The 21,633-nt window shown below is 52.8% G+C and overlaps 1 protein-coding gene across 2 annotated transcripts in view; it reads left to right on the top strand.

Annotated features, from left to right (window-relative positions):
- The window catches only part of PEBP4 (phosphatidylethanolamine binding protein 4), a 90,140-nt gene that overhangs the window by 42,900 nt on the left and 25,607 nt on the right, over positions 1-21,633 (top strand). The window contains exon 4 of one of the 2 annotated variants that reach the window (XM_074164206.1): positions 1,578-1,676. The exons of the other annotated variant lie outside the window; for it this stretch is intronic. Within the exon in view, the coding sequence (XP_074020307.1) occupies positions 1,578-1,676 (99 nt within the window). The remainder of the gene's footprint in view (positions 1-1,577; positions 1,677-21,633) is intronic. 2 annotated transcript variants of the gene reach the window in all.

The raw sequence follows: 21,633 nt of genomic DNA, 5'->3' as shown, positions 1-21,633 counted from the left end.
TGAGCTTCGGCCTCGCGGGGTGGCATCCTCACATCCCCTTTTCCCACGCGCACACGGCGTAAATCCCTCGGGATGCAGGTGCTTTGAGCCAGGCTGGGATTAACGCGGGGGGGGGGGGCAGCAGCAGCATCCTCTCGCCGCCCGCCCTCCCGAGCGCAGGGCGGTGGCATGAGTTCGGGATCATTTTCTTTGCAACTGTTGCAAGCTGGTTGCTAAATGGGTTGAAATCCATGTTTTCGGGTTAAACCGGTTCCCGTGGTGGTTCCGGGGTGGGGGGATTTGGGGGGGATGCTGAGTGATGCAGGGCTCTGCAAAGAGATGGGGGCACGGGGGTTCTCTGGGTATGGCAACACCCCAGGGATTGCTTTACCCCGTTTGCCCCAACGAAGGGGTTGGGAAATAAAGCGAAAATCCCTGCCTGGTTTCACAAGCCACCAAGGGGGGGGGTGTGGGGGGGGTGGGAAGGATTTAGGGGCAGAGCTCCAGCTAATTTAGGTGGGAATGGCAGGGCTAAATCCCCCCAGCCGTTTATGAAACCTGGGCCCCCCGGGCAGGCTGGCGCCGAGCGTGGCACCGCTGGGCGAGCTGACAGATGCACCTGGAGGTTTTATTAGGCTATAGATCCCTTAATCTGGGTGCTTGCAGGATAATCTGGTGCCTGAGGTCCTGCCAAATCCCCTGGGATCAGCAGGTTTTCTATCCGCAGCCTCCAGAGGTCACTTCAAACCCAGCTCCATCCTCAGGGAACCCAAAATAATCCACCTTGTCTCCTAGCGCCGGTGGCACCCATGGGTGCTGGACACCCTCGGTGGGCTATGGGGGATGCTGGAGGGTTAAACCAGTGTCATCCATGACTCCCTGCTCTTTTTGCCCAGTTGCCATCGCCCAGAAAAGGTTGCCCGAACCCCTGGGTGCGTGGGGAGGCAGCGGCTTTGCCTTCTTCCAGCATCCCTGGCCCATCTTCTGGTTAATTTGGGGCTCGTTTGAGAAATTTTAGCTCCTCGCAGCCACCCTGGCAGAGGCTGGGACATCCAGCCTGTCCTTTGCCAGGACAGGAGCTGGATTTAAATCCCGAAAATATCCCCGTCCCCCCCCCCCTCTCCCAGGGAATGCCACCCTCTGCAGAAAGTCCCCTGTGCTGTGGCGCGTCGCTCTGCCCTGCGCCGCCGTAGGATGTGGCTGGGGATGGCTGGCAGGGGAGGAAATTCTCTTTGGTGCCTTTTATTTGGAGGTAGCAGAAAAAACAAACAAACAAACAAAAAACAAAAAACAAACAAACAAACAAACAAAAAAAAAAACAAAAAAAAAAATCCCCAAAAACCCCAACCCTGTTCTTCCTCTCTTGGAAGAGATTTCGATCCCGAGGAGGAAATGGTCACCTGGCGTTCCCCCGGAGCGTGTTCATCCCGTGTTTTTTTCCGTGCGTCTTGCATGACTGCAACCATCAAAGTGTGCATGGGTGGGAAAGCGTGAAAAAAACCTCTGTATTTTGGGGGACTGATGGGATTGTCTCCCGGTTCACACGCACCCCGGTCCCACACCCCCCGCCCACGGCGCTCTCCTCTCCTCTCTTCCAGGGCAAGAAGTACGTGCTGGTGCTGGTGGACCCCGATGCTCCCAGCAGAGCCAACCCCAGGAACCGCTTCTGGAGGCACTGGTTGGTCACCGACATCCCAGTGAGTGTCCCCCCCAACGTTATACTGGGGTCCCAGCAGCGTGGGGGTTCCCTGAGAACCGGGCTCCACGGGGTGTTCCCACCCCGGAGGGTTGGATTCCCACGGGGTGCGCATCTCTCTGGGTTACGGCGGTGTCTCGGTGAAATCCTGAAGGATGAGGGTTTGCGAGAGAAATGTAAATGGTGCTGGGCGTGTAGGTAGGGGAGCGCTTCCTCGGGCTATATAGAGCCGAGCTGGGCCAAAAATATTACTGGGTTGTGTGTTTTATTTTTTTTTTTTCCCTTCGTCTTTTTTTTTTTTCTAAGGAAACGCTGAAAAAAAACCACCCCGCTTTGAAAACTCTCAACCACCAGTTTTCTCTGCAGAGACAAATGGTTGTTTCAAACATCTCTTGCTGCTCTTTATTTGGGGTTTTTTTTTGGTTGAAAAAAGCGGTTTTGGTGAAAATCTCGCCGGTGTCAAATTGTTCCTTTCTTATTTGGTTTTTTTTTTTTCTTTTTTTATTTTTGGTGAAAACCTTGCCAGTGCCAAATTTTCCCTTTCATTTCTTTTCTGGTGTGTGAAAAGCCTTTCCAGGCTGGGGAAGCAAAAAAGGGAGGAAAATGGTTTGGGGTTGAATTCCTGGTGCTTCCCAGCTCTGTGGCCAGGGGACAGACGGACAGGACAGACAGACGAGCCCTTACCCTGCAGTGGGGCATCACTCCCCACCTCTCCCAGTACATCCCTGGTTTGCTTCCAGAAAGGTTTTGGAAAATCGGTGTGTTCCTCTCCTCCTCGCTTTTATCTTTTAAAAAGATAGGTGTTTCAGCCCTGAATCAATCTAACTAATAATCTTAGTACTAAAGTCTAATTAAGATATCAATTAATTTGCAGCGTGCATTTAACAAGAAATATCTCGTCATTCTCCTCTATTATTCTCTGAAATTACTGTTAAGGGCTTTTTGTACAGATACCTTAATTAGACTTTTTATTGTTAATGGGAATATTGAGCAAATTAAAATTGGATATTAATACTTTCCATGAATTTCATAATTGGCTGAAAAATATAAAGCATTCAGAATAATTGCAGAGATTTGTGTACAGGGCCTTTTTTTTTTTTTTTTTTAATCCTTCACACAAACCCTTCTGCATTTCTAACAACAGGGCCCTGAAAGTCTCTCATTAATTTTAATATTTACTAAACGCAAAGAAGCCCAAGCTCTTGTTTTCCCTTCTGTACACAGATCCTTCTGAGGCATTCGGTATTGCTAATTATTGTGGTTTTCTTTTCTTTTTTTTTTTTTTTTTTTCTTCTTTGAGTATAAGATCATTTAAGCAAAGAAGGGAAATGTGGGGTTAAAACCAGTTCCCCGGCGCAGACGGAAGGTGGTTTTTCCCCGGTATTTGGGCAATTCGATTTGCGGTATAAAAGGTCAGAAAGCTCCTTGCCGGACCATGCAGTAGGGGGAAAAAGGAGATTTTTGGGAAGGAAAAGGGCTTTTCCATGTCTAAGTGCCATGTCTCTGCCAGGGATGGGGCTGATCCCAACCCCTACTATTCCTTAAGCTTTCTCATAATGAGATAAATATATTTATATACATATCTGAGCAGGGAGTTGGACTTGATGACCCTTATGGGTCCCTTCCAACTTGAGATATTCTATGGTTCCACGATATATTCTATACAAAATACACGTAGTGACATGATATATATTATATATATAAACATATATAATGATGTGATCTATATCGCCCATATATCTATCTAATATGTGTGTATATATAGATATATCTCATATTATATGCGTATAAGTCTCTGTGGCACTATGAGACACCACCAAACCCGTCATCGTCCTCGCAGGGCAACGGAACAAACCCATCTTGTCCCAGCCCCGAGGTCGGTCCCCATTGCCAGGGGTGTAGATGGGGGGTGTCCCACCATTCCCCCCCACCCCTGGGGGCCGCAGCCAGAGCTTTCCCAAAGCCCCAGCCCCAAATGGCTTCTGCGAAGCCGGCGGCTCCCCGGGCTCAGCCACATGGTGTCTCGTTGAAATGCAGATCGTTGGGGGGTATATGGAAGTCTTGGCTCCGAGGAGCTTCAGCTGACAGGCTTATTTGCACACTGGCTCTAAAATAACCGTGTAGGCTTTACATGACACCTTCTGTTGCTTTGGTGCAGAGAGGGGCTTTCAAGTGCCTTTCTCCGGGAGGGACTGGGGTGGCCGGTGCGATGGATGGGGGGCTTCGTTGCCCTGGCATCACCCCAGCATCATCCTGGCATCTTCCCAGCATTGCCCCAACATCACCTTGGCATCGCCCCGGCATTGCCTCAGCATTGCCCTGGCATCTCCCCAGTATCTCCCCGGCATCCCCGTAGCATCATCCCAGCATCTCCTCAGCATTGCCCCAGAATCACCCCAGTATCATCCCAGCATCTCCCCGGCATTGCCCCAACATCTCTCCAACACCTCCCCAACATCACCCCAGCATCTCCCCAGCATCACTCTGGCATTGCCGTGGCATCATCCCAGCATCATCCCAGCATCTCCCCAGCATCTCCTTGGCATCACCCCAGCATTGCCCCAACATCACTCTGGCATCGTCCTGGCATCACCCTGACATCACCCCAGCATCTCCCTGGAATCACCCCGGCATGTCCCCAGCATCACCCCAGCGTCTCCTTGGCATCACCCCACCATCACCCCAGCATCACCCCAGCGTCTCCTTGGCATCACCCCACCATCACCCCAGCATCATCCCAACACTTCCCCAGCATCACCCCACCATCGCTTTGGCATCACCCTGGCATCATCCCGGCATCACCCCAGCATCGCCCCAGCATCATCCCAGCATCTCCTCAGAATTACCCCAGCATCACCCCAGCATCACTTTGGCATCGCCCTGGCATCATCCCAGCATCTCCCCAGCATCGCTTTGCCATCCCCGGGTTTGGAAGGAAAGCAGCTCTGGCAGCGCTACATGCCATTGGAGGTGCTGCAGTACCTTGGCAGGCCACCAACTTTGGGATTCGGCTCGGAATTTGCTTTTCCCAGGTGGGGTTTCGGGATGGAGCATCCCAGCCCCGGCGGAGCGGCTCCCGGTTCCTTATCAGCCGCTGCTCCGCTGCTCCGCTGATTGTCAAACACGAGAGATGCTTTCACTCCCATTCAAAATAATTTAAATAAAAATGTTGCTACAAAGTGGAATAATATCTTTTGATGAATGTTTTTAAAGCCCTTTAGGTTTTCATGGTAATTTGCAGTGTAAAATTATTTAGAGATAAGAGCCAAATTAGCTCTTATAGGCGGAGGTCGATATGTCCCGTTATCCATGCAAGCAGTGTTTAAATATAATCAGCCTTTACTCTAATGCAGCATAATTGTTCATTTGAAATAGCTTTTTTTTTTTTTTTTTTTTTTTTACTCCATTCAATGAGTCATTAAAATATTCAAAGGATAATGCAGTGAATTGGAAATGAATTTATCACATTATCCTGTATATACTGTAGAGCATCAGGTAACCAGGCAGAGTCGGAACCAGTTTACAGCGAAACCCAGTAAACAAGGCTTTCCATTTTGTATTCAGCGGGGGAAAGAAAAAAGAAGGGAGAAAATACTGCCCTTCAAATGGAAAGCTTTCCGTCTTTATTCCCCCTCCTTGGGGAGGAGGAAGGGGGAGGGAGAGAGCAGCAAATTTGTACTCCACTAAAGCCTCGGCTGCTTTAACTTTATTTTTATCAAAATATGTTTGTAACAGAAAGTCGTTATGGAAACCAGTTCTGCCAGCCGGGAGAAATCCTGCGCCAGGCTGGAAGGGAGCGGGACCCACCGGGGGCTGCTGCCCCCCACCCGGCACGGCCAGGGTCCCTCCACCGACCCCTTCCTCGGTCAAGGGGTTAGGGAAACTGAGGCACGGAGCTGGTGGGAGCCCAGTTTGGGGTCAGACAGTGTAAATCCATCAACATGGAGTTGTCAGGAGCGCCGTTTCCCGTCACCCCATCCCATTAAATGGCTTTTCTCCCCACCATGGATGCGCCGGGGTGCAGCCCCCCCGGGGTTGCGGCCACTCCTGGAGCGGGATGGGGAACCCGTGGGTATGGGATGGGTGGGTTTGGGTACCGGGGGGACCGCAGCATCCCTGTCCCATCCCAGATGTCCCCGCACCACCAGTGGTCCCTCACCCGTGTCTCCTTCTCCCGCGGTTCCATTTCTCGGAGCGTTTCTCCTCGCCGGCTGATAAACAGGCTCCGGGTTGCAAGTGTCACCATAGAAACAGGTGCTATCTTAAGCAAACAAGGGCTTTATTAACCTTAAAATTTACGGGGTTTTTTTTTCACGATTAAAGGCTGGGGAAGGGAGCCGTGGGGTGCCGGCTGCTCGCCCCCTCACCCTGCCCCAGCCAGTGTCCCCGTCCCCATCCCGAGGGGACACCGGCGCACATGCTCTGAAGCAAACTTTTCCCCTGCAGCGCGTTTATAGAGTCAAGCTCATCCAAAATGCTCGGATTTATTAAAAATAATAGAGAGGAGCGGTTCATTGGCCGGCTGCTGTTATTTCTGCTCCTCGGCTATGGGCTGAAGCACCATACGGACGCGCTGGGGACAATTTGGTGGAGTTCGTGGGATCCAGGCGCGTTTGGCTCCGTCCAGCGATGAGAAAAATCTCGTAAGGGCAGGGAATGCTTTTTCGTGGGTTAATTGATGCCCCTGGGGAACAAAAAATCAGGTTATGGAAGGATAATCAGAAGGATCCCTGTTTTGGGAGGTGCTGGAGTCCTGTCGCCATCCAGCATCCATGGTCCCTGTGTCCCCAAGGTGTGACACCGTGGGATGACCCCTCCCCACCCCGCCTGGAAGAGAGGGGACGGGGAAGATGTAATAGTTTGGTGCCGCCGTATCGTTCCTCCTCGCTGGGGCTCTCTCCGCTCCACCTTTTGGTGATTAAACCAAGGGTTTGAAAGGGAAAGAACAGAGAGAATTGTTGTTTTAATTGATGACTTGGCGCCTTGGAATAGTCAGTTCCCCGGTGTGAGTTTCTGTCGCTGCTCGTTAATGAAGCCTTTATTAATAAAAGGGAAAAAAAAAAAAAAGAACCAACTAAGGAAAACCAAAATAAGCATAAGAGGGTGCTGCTCGGGTGTAGTTTTCTTTGCACTTCAAGTTCCTTTGGTCCTCCAGAGGCTCCATAGTCCCCCTGAAATGCCGGTGGGAGTCTCAGTGCTCCCAGGTTTGCCGGGACCCGGCGCCGGCCCCGGGGGGCACGTGTTTCCCCGAGGAGGTTTGTGTGGAACAGGTTTCCCGTGAGCGCTATCCCGAGCGCCGTGTCAACCCCTATTATTCATGCTCGGCAAACAGATGGGGTTTAATTGCTGTCACTGTCAGGCTCTCCGCAAATATCATCTGAAAAAGGGCTTTTTGGCTAATTGTTTTAAAATGAAAGTTCAGAAATGCTGTATAGAAATGATAGATCGAATGTATTTTAAAGAGCAAACTGTTTATATTACCTCTAAACACAGTCTTTAGTCAACAGCAGTTGGATCTGTGAGTGAGTGCACGATACAACTCCGCCCGGGGGCCTGCGATGCAGAAACTTATCTGCTGGGGGATAAAGCGCAACTGGTCCAAACTGGGGGAGAATAGAGCTGCTCCACTGGGGAATTCCTCGGGCAGCATCCGGGCAAAGTGCCGCCTTCCCCAAGGGAAAGAGAGAAGGGAGCTCGGGGAGCGGAAAGGGCTCTTTGGCACCAGGGCGCCTGATTGCACGAGGACGTGGGTCTTTGCACGAGGACAGCTTGGCGTGACTGTGTTCAAGGCCAGGTTGGACGGGGCTTTGAGTAACCTGGTCTGGTGGGAGGTGTCCCTGCCCAGGGCAGGGGGTTTGGAACAAGGCGGTCTTCAAGGTCCCTTCCCACCCAAACCATTCTGTGAGTCCATGAGTGCGTATCTTTGCGTAAGCACACGTGTTTGCACAAGGCCGTCGTAGAGTCATGGAATCGTCCAGGTTGGAAGGGACCTTTCAGACCATCGAGTCCAACCATCAACCCAACACTGTTCAAACCACCACTAACCCATGTCCCTCAGCACCATGTCTGCCAGGCTTTGAAATACCTCCAGGGATGGCGACTCCATTACTGCTCTGGGCAGCCTCTTCCCATGTTTGACAACCCTTTTGGGGAAGAATTTTTCCCCAATATCCATCCTAACCCTCCCCTGGCACAACTTGAGGCCATTTCCTCTTGTCCCATCGCCTGTTCCTTGGGAGAAGAGACTGACCCCCCCTGGCTACACCCTCCTTTCAGGGAGTTGGAGAGAGCGAGAAGGTCTCCCCTCAGCCTCCTTTTCTCCAGGCTGAACACCCCCAGCTCCCTCAGCCACTTCCCATAAGATTTGAGCTCCAGACCCCTCACCATGGCACGTCCCCGTCCCCAAGGTGGGCACCGTGCCTCCCCTCCTCACAGCCTGTGCGAACCCTCTGCAGCCCCTCACACTGCCGGGAAAAACCCCTCCCTGACTTTAATTTTCCACTCTTGGTGCAACGGCACGAGTCCGGCAAACCTTGGTGCCGGCTCCAAGACAGGGGTTTGGGCCAGGAGTAGCCCAGCCCGTCCTTGGGTTGCCCTTTGCCACCGTGGTCTGTCAGTCCTGGGTTGCTCCGTCCCTTCCCATGCTCTGCCGGGGGGGAGGAATTTGGTCTGCAAACCGGTGTGCAAGAGGGTTAAACGCACTGCTGCCTGCCTGCAAACCCCGGATTTCTCACCCCGCGTGAGCTGCTGCTCAGGCTTATTCTCACCTGCTTTGTAATTAAAGCTCCCAGGTAATTACGCTCCCAAACCCCCTGAAAAGAGCTGCCGCTGAGCGATTCCCGCTGGGACACGGCAACTGCTGGGAGCGCACGATGGCTCCGCTGTGTCTTGGGGAACAGCCACCCCATAACCCGGGGGGGACGGGGCTCCATCGCAGGGACCGAGCGCCCCTTTCCTTGCTTTTTGGGGCCAGGAGGAAAAGGAGGGAGGCGGGGGGAAGCCCCGGGTACCCCAACACCTCCAGGTCCCTGCCCTCGCCCCCAGCGATGCAGCACCTTCCTCTCCTGCACAGACGATGCCGTGCTGCTGCGCTGGGGATGACAGGCTCTGCACAGACGTGCATTATATGATTATTATCATTATATTGCCAAGGATCCATGATGAGCGAGATGATTACGACGGCTCCAAAGAGGCTCTTTGGAAGCCGGGGCTGCCGGCAGCGAGATGCTCCTAGTTTTTTTTTTTCCCCTCAGCCCCGTCCCGCGGATGCTCTCGGCTTTGCTCAGGCCCTGCCATTGCGTAGGGATGAATTCAGGGTGAAAACGTGGCGCTAAAGCATTCCGCATCCAGAAACCCATCTGGTTTGGGGGTTATTTGGGATGTTTTCACGTGTGAGACACGCGGTTTGTTGCGCTCGCCGGGAGCTGCCCCGTCAATCGGTCCCTCTGCCTTCGTCTCCGCAGCAGGTATCGTCGTTAGGCAGATGGGAATTAAGGGTTTTTTCCTCCATGCTTCTATTTCATTTAACATGCAAAGGCTAATAATTTGTCACAATTCAATAAGGCGGAGGTTACAAACACTCTCGCTGCTGTTTATTTAAACGGTGGTTTGTTAATTAGCTCCTCTTAACGAGGAGAGAATAAATCAGATAAAACATACCAAAACGGTATGGGGATATTTTGCAGATTAATTCTATTTTCCAGCTGAGGTGCTCCCGGCAGCCGAGCGCTCGCGGGATCCCGGCTCCATCCCCACCTGCATCCCAATGGCGTGAGGAGGTACCGGGCTGATGCTCACCGCGGGTCCGAAAAAGGACTTTTCTGCCTCTTTTCTGCTGCTGGGCTCTGTCCCTCCATCCTAGATACGAGGAAGAATGACTTTACTGAGAGGGTGGTCAGGAGCTGGAACAGCCTGCCCAGGGAGGTGGTGGAGTCGCCATCCCTGGAGGGATTTAAGAAACATGTGGATGTGGCACTTCAGGGCATGCTCTAGTGCCCGAGATTGTTGTTTGTGTCTGTTTGTTTGGTGGGTTTTTTGGGGGTTTTTTTTTTTTGTTGGTTTTTTTTTTTTTTTTTTTTTTTTTTTTTTTTTGTGGTTGGACTCGATGATCTCAAAGGTCCCTTCCAACCATGAAGATTCTGTGATTCTGTGATCCTGACCCTGTGGTTTCTGCTCGCCACTTGTTTAGTCTAAGGCAATTGGGGGAGGAGGGAGGGGGGAATAAAAATTAGGTCAAGAATAAAGTTGTGCCGATTCAATTAGGAGTTTGGGGCCGGTTTACCCATCACCATCAGCCAGAGCCGAGCTCTGATTCCATTGCAGAGAGGGTTTAGGTCCCATCGGCATCGTGTCCCTGCCGCCCCGGGGGGATATTTCATATATAGTTTAGGAAATGTGTCCGGGGATGGGATTTCTTGGAAACTCTTGTCCCCCACAAACATCCCGGGACCCCCGCGGCGGTGGCCGGAGGAGAACGTCGGGACCGCGCGCTCGCCGGGGTCTACCTTGCGGAAGAGACGCTAATCAATGATTAATGGGGCATGTGTGGCTGTGTGGGAGCGATTTGTGTTGGAGGAGGAGGGAACTCCTACAGCACCCCGGTCATGAATCATTTGAAAGGCAAATTTGTGCAGTTACCAAGGGAACGGAAGAAAGGAAGGGACTTCCCTTTGCCGAAATGACTCGCGCTCTGATGCGGCTGAGAAAATCGCTCCAAAAAAAAAAAAAAGAAAAAAAAAAGGGAAAAAAAAAATTAAAAAAAAAAAAAAAAGAAGGAGCCAAAGCTGTGACTAAGCAGCAGAAGTTATGTAAAGCGCTCGCTGGGAAGTGCAGGGGAGGGACAGCACATCCTGCTGCTGCCCACGGCGGTGGCGGGGGGCGGCCGCCGGCCCCCTTCTCGCCTCCCCGGGGAGCGGGGGCGAAGCCGCGCCGGCTGGGCCCCCTCCTCGCCTCTTGCCCTTGCTCATGCAAGGGCTTGAAAAGGTTGGGGGCCCTGCCTGGGTGTCCTCGCTGGAGTGGGGGGCATCGTCCCTGGACCAGGACCCGGCACCCGCATCCCTCACCTCTGCGTCACCACGGGCTCCCCAGGTGCTGCAGCCAGACCAGGATGATGTCCTTGCTCTGGCCAAGGAGGGGACAACTGACAGTTTTAGGGGACGCTGTGCCCTGTGGCATCGTTGTCACGGTGCGGAGCTGAGCTGTGTCCATAGGGAATGGGGGGGGGGGGGATGCAGGAAACGGGGCTGCAAACTTCTCAGTGGGGCTCACGGTGATGCTCTTGGTGGCGGCCAGTTTGGCAACTGTCTGCCAGGGCTAGGGGTGGGCTTGTGGCTGAGGGTGGGATCCTCTGCTCTGCCCCCCGTGGGAGCTCAGGAAAGGGCCAGATACTTGGTTTGGGGACTGGAATCCAAATTTAATGATGCTTGCTCAAATTTAGGGATGCTCATCCAAATTTAGGGATTTGGATGATCCAAAGGGCGTAAAGCCACGTCTACAGCAGAGGCACCGGCTGCTCCTCCACGGGAGAGGATGCGCGAGGCACAAACACACACCTGGAAAACTCAGAAATCTGGTTTTCCTCTGAAAAGGCGACCCCGGGGCTGTGCAAAGGGGAGCAGCAGAGACCCGGGGCCGCCTCAGCCGGATCCGCAGCAGCATCTCCTCGAGAGCCCCAGCCGCCGGCGGGGAAAAGATGCTTGGGATCTTTTCCAGCTTCCGCCTGGGAGCCCCCGAGCCCGGCGGGGAGCTGCGATATCTCCCGAAAAGGGAATGCAGAGGCAGCTGCACAGGCGAAGGAAAACCCTCTCCCTGCCCTCCCCTGGTGCCACAGACAAACCGGTGGTGTCTGAGCGATTAGTCACCGCGATAGCGCCGAGGCTTCCCTCCTCCACAGCAGAGCCTGTCCCCCCACACAGGCAAAACCAGCTGAATGCTTAATTGGAGTTCCTCACACCTACCGGGGTGTAGCCTTAAACGAAGTGACAGCGCGATCAAAGCGCTGGAGTCAGACCCCGGGAGCTGCGGGTTGCTATGGAGTTTGCTGGCTTCTGATTTTAAAAGAAAAGGAAAAGGGAAAAAAAAAAAACAAAAACCAACCCACACCAAAAAACCTATATATATATATATATATGTATATATGTAGCAAACTCAACGGCAAACCTGAGGATGCTGCCGCCAGTGGAGCAGCGCCGTCGGGGCAGGGAGGCTGCGGGGACAGTTCTTTGGGGGGGTCTGCTCCTCGATGGGGGTGCTCAGCCCCCCAAAAATATGTTTTCTGCCCCATAAAGCTGACAGCAAAGCCGAAAACAGAGGCTAAAAAACCCCACAAGGCTCCCGCTCTGGGAGGGGGGTAGGAAAGCTCATCCTTGCATCCCGTGGAGAGGGGATGGGAAAGCTCAGCCTGGCAGGGAGAATCCCACGGGATCGGGCCAAGGCTTTGGCACCTTTATTACTTTTGGAGCCGTCTCCCAAAAAGTCACCAGCCTTCGTGTCCCTGGGGTGGGAGGGCTGTCCCTGCGCCGGCCCCCGCGGCCGGGTGAGCTCGCCCGGAGGTGGCAGGGCTGGAGTTTGACCAAAGGATTAATTTTTTTATTATTATTTTTTCTGCCTGGAATTTACAGGGAGGATTTTAAGCTGATTTAAACCAGTTTATCGTCCCGGTGAGGCCACGCGCCGCGGTCTGGTTTGATCAGGCAGGGGGACGGTGCAGCATCGGGATCCCCGGAGATGGGGCTGCCTGTGTCCCCCCACTCAGTAGCACCCCATCACCCATCACCTACAGCTTCATCTTCCCCCAAGAGATGCTTGGGCTCAACTTTCAAAGGCCTTAAATTGCAGTGAGCGGGTACCGGGACCTGAGCCCCTGACGCTGCCCATCTCCTGGGGGAGCCAGGAGGTTGGATTTTGCCCAGGAGAGGGAAATTATGGCTTCATTCCCATCAGGAACAACTTCTCCTGCCCAAAACAGAGGCTCTGTGCGGGAGGGAAACAGGATATCGTTTGTGGTTTCGTGAAAAAGTCGTGGTGTTTTTTTTTTTTTTTTTTTCATTCTCGTCACTTTGGGTTCTATTTAAAATTTGGGTGTTCTGAGACGGGAAGTTATTTCAAAAGGGTAAAAATGCATCAAGTTCCAGAAAATGGTGAAATCAACTCGATAGGGCTTTTTTTTCTTTCTTTTTTTTTTTTTTTTTTTTTTTTTTTTTCTGAAACAGAGTTCTCCCCCAAATCCCCCCGTATCGATGCTGTGGCTGGTGCAGGATCCAGCCCCATCCCTCTCCATCCTGCCCTCTCTCTGGTGCTGCGCGAAGGAGCATCCCCGGTACCAAAATGCCATTTTTTCACCCCAGTCTCTCCGCCAGCCGGTGGCATGGGTGTCCCCAGGGGATTTGCCTGACCCCAAACATCCCCGCGTGGGCAGGGACGGTCGTTGAAGCCCCATCGATCCCGTCTGCCCCAGCGAAAAAAAGGGCCCTCCATCGATAAAGCGTCAATTGTCACGGGGCGCTGCCGGCAGGCTTAAAAAGATCATCTCGCCACGAGGGCTTTTGGTTCCCGCCGATTAATTAGTACATTGCAAATGACTCGGAAAGGAGGTGGCCGGTAAATGCGAGAGCAATTAAATCCGCAGCGCCCGCACCTCTCCGACCCCGCTCCCCCAGGCATCGATCTCGCTCGGCAGCCTCGGGGGAAGCGCTGGGGTGGGCTGAGCCGGGATAGCATCCCTCTGGAATTGGAGAAAAAAAGGGGGGTTTTTCCCAAGCTGGGATCCGCTCCTGCCTTTTCGGGCAGGCGCAGCCGGCCGGCTCGCATCTCCCCTGCAAAATGCAATGGGTTTATTCCCCGCTGTTGGTGAACGAGGGCCGGAACAAGGTAGGAGAGCGAGGAAAACCCTCCGCTGGCTTCCCTTGATGAACTGAGCTAATTTCTCTCTTAATGGTTAGCTACTGAGCTGAATGTGAGGCTTTCCTCCTGCACAGCAAACCCTCTCCCACACACAGACAAATAGGCTGAATATTTAATTGGAATTCCTCACACCTACAGGGTAAAGCCTTGTCAGTAGAAATATAGCCCATCGCCAGCTGGCATCCCCGCACGCCACCCACCTTATCTCTTAAAAAGAAATCCCTCCCCGTCCTCCCCCCCTTCGCCGCACACCCACGGGCCCCCCACCCCCCACCCCCCCCTCCCCAGCTGAGGGAGGGTGCTGCCCTCCTGACGCTGCCCCCTGCTCCTCGGGGTCCCCTCTCGGGGACGGGGATGCTGTGGGAGGGTGTTGGGGCAGAGCTGGTCCCGACGTCATGCCATCGTGCCAGGGGAGGTGCCCGTCACTCACCCATCATCTGCTGCATCACAGGGGTACAACCCTCGCTGGACCAGCCCGGATGGAGATGCTGGAGCGAGACCCGCCCCCCCACCCTGGGGACAGTGGGGGACCCCAGGCTGGTGGCAGGGGACCGAAAGCAGCAGAGGGCACTGCCGGCTTGTCTGCCCGCACCTTGCCCTGCTGTTGCCGGAGTGATGAAAAGCTGGGAGAAGCGTTGCCCAACGCCCTGGGGTGGTGGCTGGTGGGGGGTTTGTGCAAGCCCCCCCCCCTTTCCAAGCCTCCCAAGAGGGAAGGCCACCATGCCCACTCCCGAAAATGACTCTTTTCCCTTCCCCATGCTGTCCTGGCCAGCGTGGGATGTAACCCCATGGCATCGAGTGATGGGGATGCGGGAGCTGAAGCCCTGCCTGCAATGTCCCCACATCCCGGCTGGGCAGAGGATGCTCTGGGGCCCTGGACTCTCCCTCGTGGCTGATAACCCAGCCCGGAGGAGTCCCCCAGGTCAGATTTTCCAGGGATGGCTCTTGTGGGACAAGGAGGGGACACGTGTCCTCCCCCTGCGCCAGCCAAAGCCCAGGGAGCACCTGGGTGCGAAGGCAGAGCACGGCACGGCCAAAATCCTAACAAACCAGGCAAATCCTCACCACTTTTCCTGGAAAAATAAGTAATGGGGCTGTGTGTTCCCAGCGGGAGCACACGTGTGTGCACACACACATGGATAGGGGAGGTTTTGGGGAGCCCCACGTTGCTGGGCACGATGGCAGGGCAGAGAGGGGCTGCTGGTGAGGGGGATGCTGAACCCCATTTTGGGATGCACCAGACTGAGCATCCCAATTTGGGACCACCACGGGGATCGCCGGGTCGGTGCTGGGGATGATGGCAGCGGCCGTTAACGCTTCTGCCTGCCCTGCCTCTGCCCAGGGGGATGCGAGAGCCCTTCATCCCGGGGCACAGAGCAAGAGCATCCCTGGGCAGCCGGGATCGGCCACCAGGAAAGGGCTGTCCCCCAGGGATGCAGAACCCCCAGTGCCCATAGAAGAGGAGGAGGAAGAGGAGGAGGAGAAGCAGGACAGCGGATTGTGACCCCTGTGAGCCCTGCGGGGGAGACGGCAGCACCACCGCACGCTACATTTTCTTCTGCTGGGCTCTGATGGCGAGGGCAGCCTTTGTATCCCCCCTCGTCCCTCCAACATCAACTTTGGTTTCCGACAGAATTGCTCTTTTCTCATCTCCCGTCTTTGCCTTTTTTTTTTTTCGCTCGTGCTCCCTCGCTCCTTCTCCTGGTACCTCTCTCATCCCAGGTTTCAAAGACCCCCCCTCCATCCCCTGCAGGGACCTGCCACCATCTGCAGGTTTCTTTCCCTTTCTTGTTTTTAATTTTTTTTTTTTTTTAAATTTCCCCATGTCTTTGTCTTAACGAGCCAGGTTAAATATTCTGTAATCAGTGTAATAATACACCTGGACTCGTTCGCGAGATATCTGCCTTTTGTACTGCGACAGGACATTAATAGTAATTATTCTGCTTTGTAATTGGAGCTTTAAATACTAATTCAAACAGCCAGAGGAAAACCAATTAGTGCTAATTTATCTCTATGTGTTTTGGAGAGCCTGTGTCTGTCATACTGTGAAGAAATAGGTTGGTAATTAGTACAGTTGGGTGGTAGATAGAAGTAATTATCAGATTCTTTCATGTTCTTTAAAGGAAAAAGAAAAAAAAATAATCTAAAGGCGGCGTGACTCTTCTTTTCCGAGGAAGTTTTCACCTCGAAGGAAGGCAGCGCGTGGTCCCGGAGCTCGTGGGCACCATGTGCCGTACGAAGGGATGGCTGATCCCGGGGCCAGGATGCTTCGGGCACGGCCTCGCGCGCTGGGTTTGGCTCGGGCAGGGGCTGGCGGGGTGTCCTCGGAGGTGGCGAGGGACCGACGCGCCAGGGATGGCAGGGGAACGCCGGTGACAGAGGCGTCCATCGCCGGGAGGATGCTTTTGAGCCGTACTCTGTGTATGAATCCTACCCTATGCATTTGAGCCGTACCCTATGCATTTGAGCCAAAACCTATGCATCCAAATCCTACCCTATGCCTTTGAGCCATATCCTCTGCATTTGAGCTGAACCATATACTTTTGAGCCATACCCTATGCTTTTGAGCCATATCCTATGCTTTTGAGCCGTACCATATGCATTTGAGCCATACCCTGTGCATTTGAGCCAAAACCTACGCATCCAAATCCCACCCTATGCCCTTGAGCCATATCCTCTGCATTTGAGCTGTACCCTAGGATTTTGAGCCATATCCTCTGCATTTGAGCTGAACCATATACTTTTGAGCCATACCCTATGCATTTGAGCCGTATCCTATGCTTCTGTGCTGCATCCTATGTGTTTGAGCTGTACCCTATACTTTTGAGCCGTACTCTGTGTATGAATCCTACCCTATGCATTTGAGCCGTACCCTATGCATTTGAGCCAAAACCTATGCATCCAAATCCTACCCTATGCCTTTGAGCCATATCCTCTGCATTTGAGCTGAACCATATACTTTTGAGCCATACCCTATGCTTTTGAGCCATGTCCTGTGCTTCCGTGCTGCATCCTATGTTTGAGCTGTACCTTATGCTTTTGAGCCCTACCTTATGCTTTTGAGGCAAAACCTATGCATTCAAATCCTACCCTATGCAGTTGAGCCATATCCTCTGCATTTGAGCTGTACCATATACTTTTGAGCCACACCCTATGCATTTGAGCCATATCCTATGCTTATGCTTCCGTGCTGCATCCTATGTGTTTGAGCTGTACCTTATGCTTTTGAGCCAAAACCTATGCATCCAAATCCTACCCTATGCCTTTGAGCCGTACCCTATGCATTTGAGCTGAACCATATACTTTTGAGCCATACCCTATGCTTTCGAGCTGTATCCTATGCTTTTGAGCTGTACCATATGCATTTGAGCCATACCCTGTGCATTTGAGCCAAAACCTACGCATCCAAATCCTACCCTATGCCCTTGAGCCATATCCTCTGCATTTGAGCTGTACCCTAGGATTTTGAGCCATATCCTCTGCATTTGAGCCATACCCTATGCATTTGAGCCGTATCCTATGCTTCTGTGCTGCATCCTATGTGGTTGAGCTCTACCCTATGCTTTTGAGCCGTACTCTGTGTATGAATCCTACCCTATGCATTTGAGCCATATCCTCTGCATTTGAGCCGTACCCTACAATTTTGAGCCATACCCTATGCATTTGAGCTATACCCTATGCTTTTGTGCCACATCCTATATGTTTGAGCTGTGCCTTATGCATTTGAGCCATACTCTGTGTGTATGAATCCTACCCTATGCGTTTGAGCCAAAACCTATGCATCTGAATGCTACCCTATGCCCTTGAGCCGTACCCGATGCGTATGGATCCTACCCTATACATTTGAGCCGTACGCTATGCGTTTGAGCCAGACCCTATGTGTTTGAGTCCTGCCTTGTGCCTTTGAGCCACACCTTGTGCGTTGGATGCAAATCCTGTGCATTTGAGCCAAATCCTAGATGTATGAGCCATACCTTGTGCGTCTTAGCCGTAACCTATGCATTTGAGCCGGACCCTATGCATTTGAACCAGACCCTATGCATTCGAACCAGACCCTATGCATTTGAGCCGGACCCTATGCATTTGAGCTCTATCCTGTGTGTTTGAGCCATAACCTGTGTGTTGGAGCCATGCCATATATGTTTGAGCCAAAAACCTAGGCGTTCAAATCCTACCCTATGCGTGTGAATCCTACCCTATGCGTTTGAGCCCTACCCCATGTTTATGGAACCTATCCTATGCAAACCCTACGTGTTTGAGCCATACCTTGTGTATTTGAGCCAAACCCCATGCATTTGAGCCACACCTTGTGTATTTGAGCCAAACCCCATGCATTTGAGCCATACCTTGTGTATTTGAGCCAGATCCTATGCATTTGAGCCATACCTTGTGTATTTGAGCCATACCTTGTGTATTTGAGCCAAACCCCATGCATTTGAGCCATACCTTGTGTATTTGAGCCAGATCCTATGCATTTAAGCCATACCTTGTGTATTTGAGCCAAACCCTATGCATTTGGGCCATACCTTGTGTATTTGAGCCAGATCCTATGCATTTAAGCCATACCTTGTGTATTTGAACCAGACCCTATGCATTTGAGCCATACCTTGTGTATTTGAGCCAGACCCTATGCATTTGAGCCAGACCCTATGCATTTGAGCCACACCTTGTGTGTTTGATCTAGACCTTATATATTTGAGCCAAACGCTATGTATACAAGCCATACCTTATCCATTGACTATACCCTTTGCATCTGGGGGGATATCAGCGGTGGCCAAACGGCCATTGTCCCCTTCGTCTCCCCCTGGCACTGTCACTTTGCTGCCCGGGAGGAAGCAGCAGGTTCCTCGAGGACGCTGGGCCCTGCCACATGCTGCTCCTTTTTTTTTCTTTCCCCCCTCTTATTGGATAAGAGAATCTCGAGTTTTTCTGTGCAAGGGAGGATTTGGTTTGCGGTTACTTCGATCTCTCCCCCCTTGTGTCGTGCTATTAAAAAAATAAATAATGCATGGAGTAGTTGTTCCCCCCATCAGGATGTCAGGCCGAGCCAGACCAGGAGTGCGGCAGGATCTGCAGGAATTCATTAATGGCCCATTCTGTATTTCCTTTTCTCTTTAAAAACCCAGTGGAGTTACCTTGGTAATAATAAAGTGCACGATTCCAGGAGGGAGGGAACAGATTCTTATTTTGATGAAACGGATTTCTCCTCCTCCCCTCTTTGCCCCTTTTATTCCTGCCAATTTAAAATTTTTGTTTAGGAAAAAAAAAAAAATTATAAGCAAATGCTAATGATGGAAAAAAGCACATTTTTTCAAGGAAGGGGAGAAAATGCCATTGGAAGTCTTCTATGTGAAGAGATGCCGGGGGGCACAATATATCAAAGAAAATATAATACACCCAGGTTAAAACTAATGATTGCCATATAATTAGATGTGAACCATTGTGCTATAAATGTGTATTCTTCAGCGTGCTGTGATTTTACTGTAAAAGAGAGAGAGAGAGAGAGTGAGTGCGAGAGAGAGCGCACAAGAGAAAGAAAGACAGAAAAACACAGAACCCAGCAACATACTATAAAAAGCACTCTGTTGACTTTTCTGCTGTTTAGTATTCCTTGCCCGTACTCCCCCGGGAGTATGTAATTAGTGCTTTATGAAGAGTGCATTTAAAGCAGTTTAATATTCACCTCATTCAGTCTGAAACAATGTGATCACTGCTTAGACAAATCACTGCTCCTTACTGACATCCTCTGTCAGTACATTACCTCTGAAAAGACCTTTCAAGAGGCTTGGATGTTAATTAGTTGTCTATCATGTATAAACAGAGCAGTGAGCAGAAGGGCTGCACCAGGCCAAAGACACAGAGGGAAATACTGGAAACACTTTTTTCTTTTTTTTTTTTTAATTCTCTTTTCCCTCCCCCTTTAATGAAAATTCCTGGCTTTCTCGTCCCCTCGTCCCCCGCTCCCCGATTTGCTGGCGCTTCGCGGAGTTTTGCGTGGCCTGGAGTGGAGCCTGGGTTTCCCTGCCGCTGGGTGCCCTCCCAGGGATGCTGAGCCAGACTGGCCCCGTGGCTCTCCGCTGCTCCGGCTCTGCAGGAAAGGTGCTGCCGGACCCCAGCCAGCCCCTGGAGCATCCTCTGCTATGGCCGGGCACCAGCTAAGCTGTCCTGCTGCCCCCCCGAGTGTGAGCATCCCGGCCGACATCCTGACCCGCATCCCATCCCTGCGTCCCAGTGCTACATCCTGGTCCTTGCATCCCAGTGCTACATCCCAATCCTGCATCCTGGCCCTGCATCTCAATGCTACATCCCAACCCTGCATGCCAGACCTATATCCTGGTCCTTGCATCCCAGTGCTCCATCCTGGCCCTGCATCCCAGTATTACATCCCAACCCTGCATCCCATCCATGCATCCTAACCCTGCATTCCTATGCTATATCCTATTCCTGCATCCCATCCCTGCATCCCTGTGCTATATCCCAGCCCCACATTCCAACCCTGCATCCCAATGCTACATCCCAACCCTGCATCCCAGTCCTATATCCCTGCATCCCTATAACCCTGCATTCTGGTCCTGCATCCCAATACTACATCCCAACCCGGCATCCTCGCATCCCTGCACTACATCCCAACAGTGCATCCCATCCCTGCATCCCAACCCTGCATTCCTATGCTGTATCCCATCCCTGCACCCCAGCCCTGTATCCCTGTGCTATATCCCAGCCCCACATCCCATCCCTGCACCCCAACCCTGCATCCCTGTGCTATATCCCAGCCCCACATCCCAACCCTGCATCCTGGCCCTGCATCCCTGTGCTACATCCCAATCCCGCATCCCAACCTCACATCCCAGTGCTACATCTTAGCCCTGTATCCCGGTCCTGTATCCAATCCCGCATCCCACAGGTGCCCTCCGAAGCAGCCAGGGATACGCAGCTGAATTCCCCTCCCTGCATTGCCGTTCCCTTCGGAAGCATGAAGCTGCCGCACTTCATTAGACGTGGAAGCACCTCAGCCTAACGAGCTGGGCGGGACGGGGCAGGAGACCCCCAGTTTTTCCTGGCAGCACCTCGCCAGGGTTAGGGACATTCCCAGCGGGACACGGGCATGGCGATACCGCAGGGCTGGGGATGGGAGGCGCGGGAAGGTGCTTTAATCCCAACCCTGACACCAGTTTAGTGGCTGAACACGCTGAACAGGCGCTTCTGCACCTATAAAATGTGGTTACTGACACCCACCCACTTTTCTAACATGCCTGGGAATGAATGGATGGAAAATACTATAGGAAAAGGAAGTATTGCTATTTAAAACGGAGCTTAGCTTAGCGCGGTGGCTTTACCCGGTGCAAAGCCCCCATGGTTTGCTGCGGCGCTCACTTTATCGATGCCGGTAAAAGCTCTCGCTGGAAAGGAAACGCCGGCGTCGCAACCCTCCTCCGTGGCACCAGCTCGGGGGGACGAGGGCCGGGGGAGCGGGTGGGAGACCCAGCTCAGACACCCTTATTGCACCCCGAAGTGACTCTTTAGCCATTCGAAGAGATTCTTCCCATTTTCCGTTCCGGCAGATGACGGCGGCCGCCTCACCCTGCCTGCCCCCGGCTTTATCTTCTCAGGGAAATCCAGTGGATCGGCAGGATACAGGATGCTCCCTCACGCTGCCCATGGGCTGCCAGCCCCGAGCCCTCCTTCCCTGGGGCAGCTGGTCCCCAGTGCACACCCTTGCATACCCCCGGTGTCCCCCTGCAAGTCCCCGGTGTCCCCCCCATGGGTGCAAGGCGCCGTGCCGGGAGCTGGTCCCGGCTCCGCTGGTGGCTCCTCAAGCCTGGCCTCGGCAACGGGGATGGAGGACAGGGAGCCACGGGAATCCTATTACCGGCCTCCATCTGGCAGCCCCCGTTTGCTCTCCCGGGGGGCTCTTGAGCCAAATCCAGCAAATCCAACACTTCCTGGGGCCGGGGCAGCCGCTGGCTCCCCCCATGGAGGTGTTTAAGGGGCAGGTGAGGTCTGACACGGTCCTTTCCCTTTGAGGAGGAGCAGACACGGGCTGTTGCTCACTCTGC

The sequence above is a fragment of the Numenius arquata genome, chromosome 26, assembly GCF_964106895.1.
Source record: "Numenius arquata chromosome 26, bNumArq3.hap1.1, whole genome shotgun sequence".
Lineage (NCBI taxonomy): Eukaryota > Metazoa > Chordata > Aves > Charadriiformes > Scolopacidae > Numenius > Numenius arquata.
This window is presented reverse-complemented; position numbering and strand designations above follow the sequence as displayed.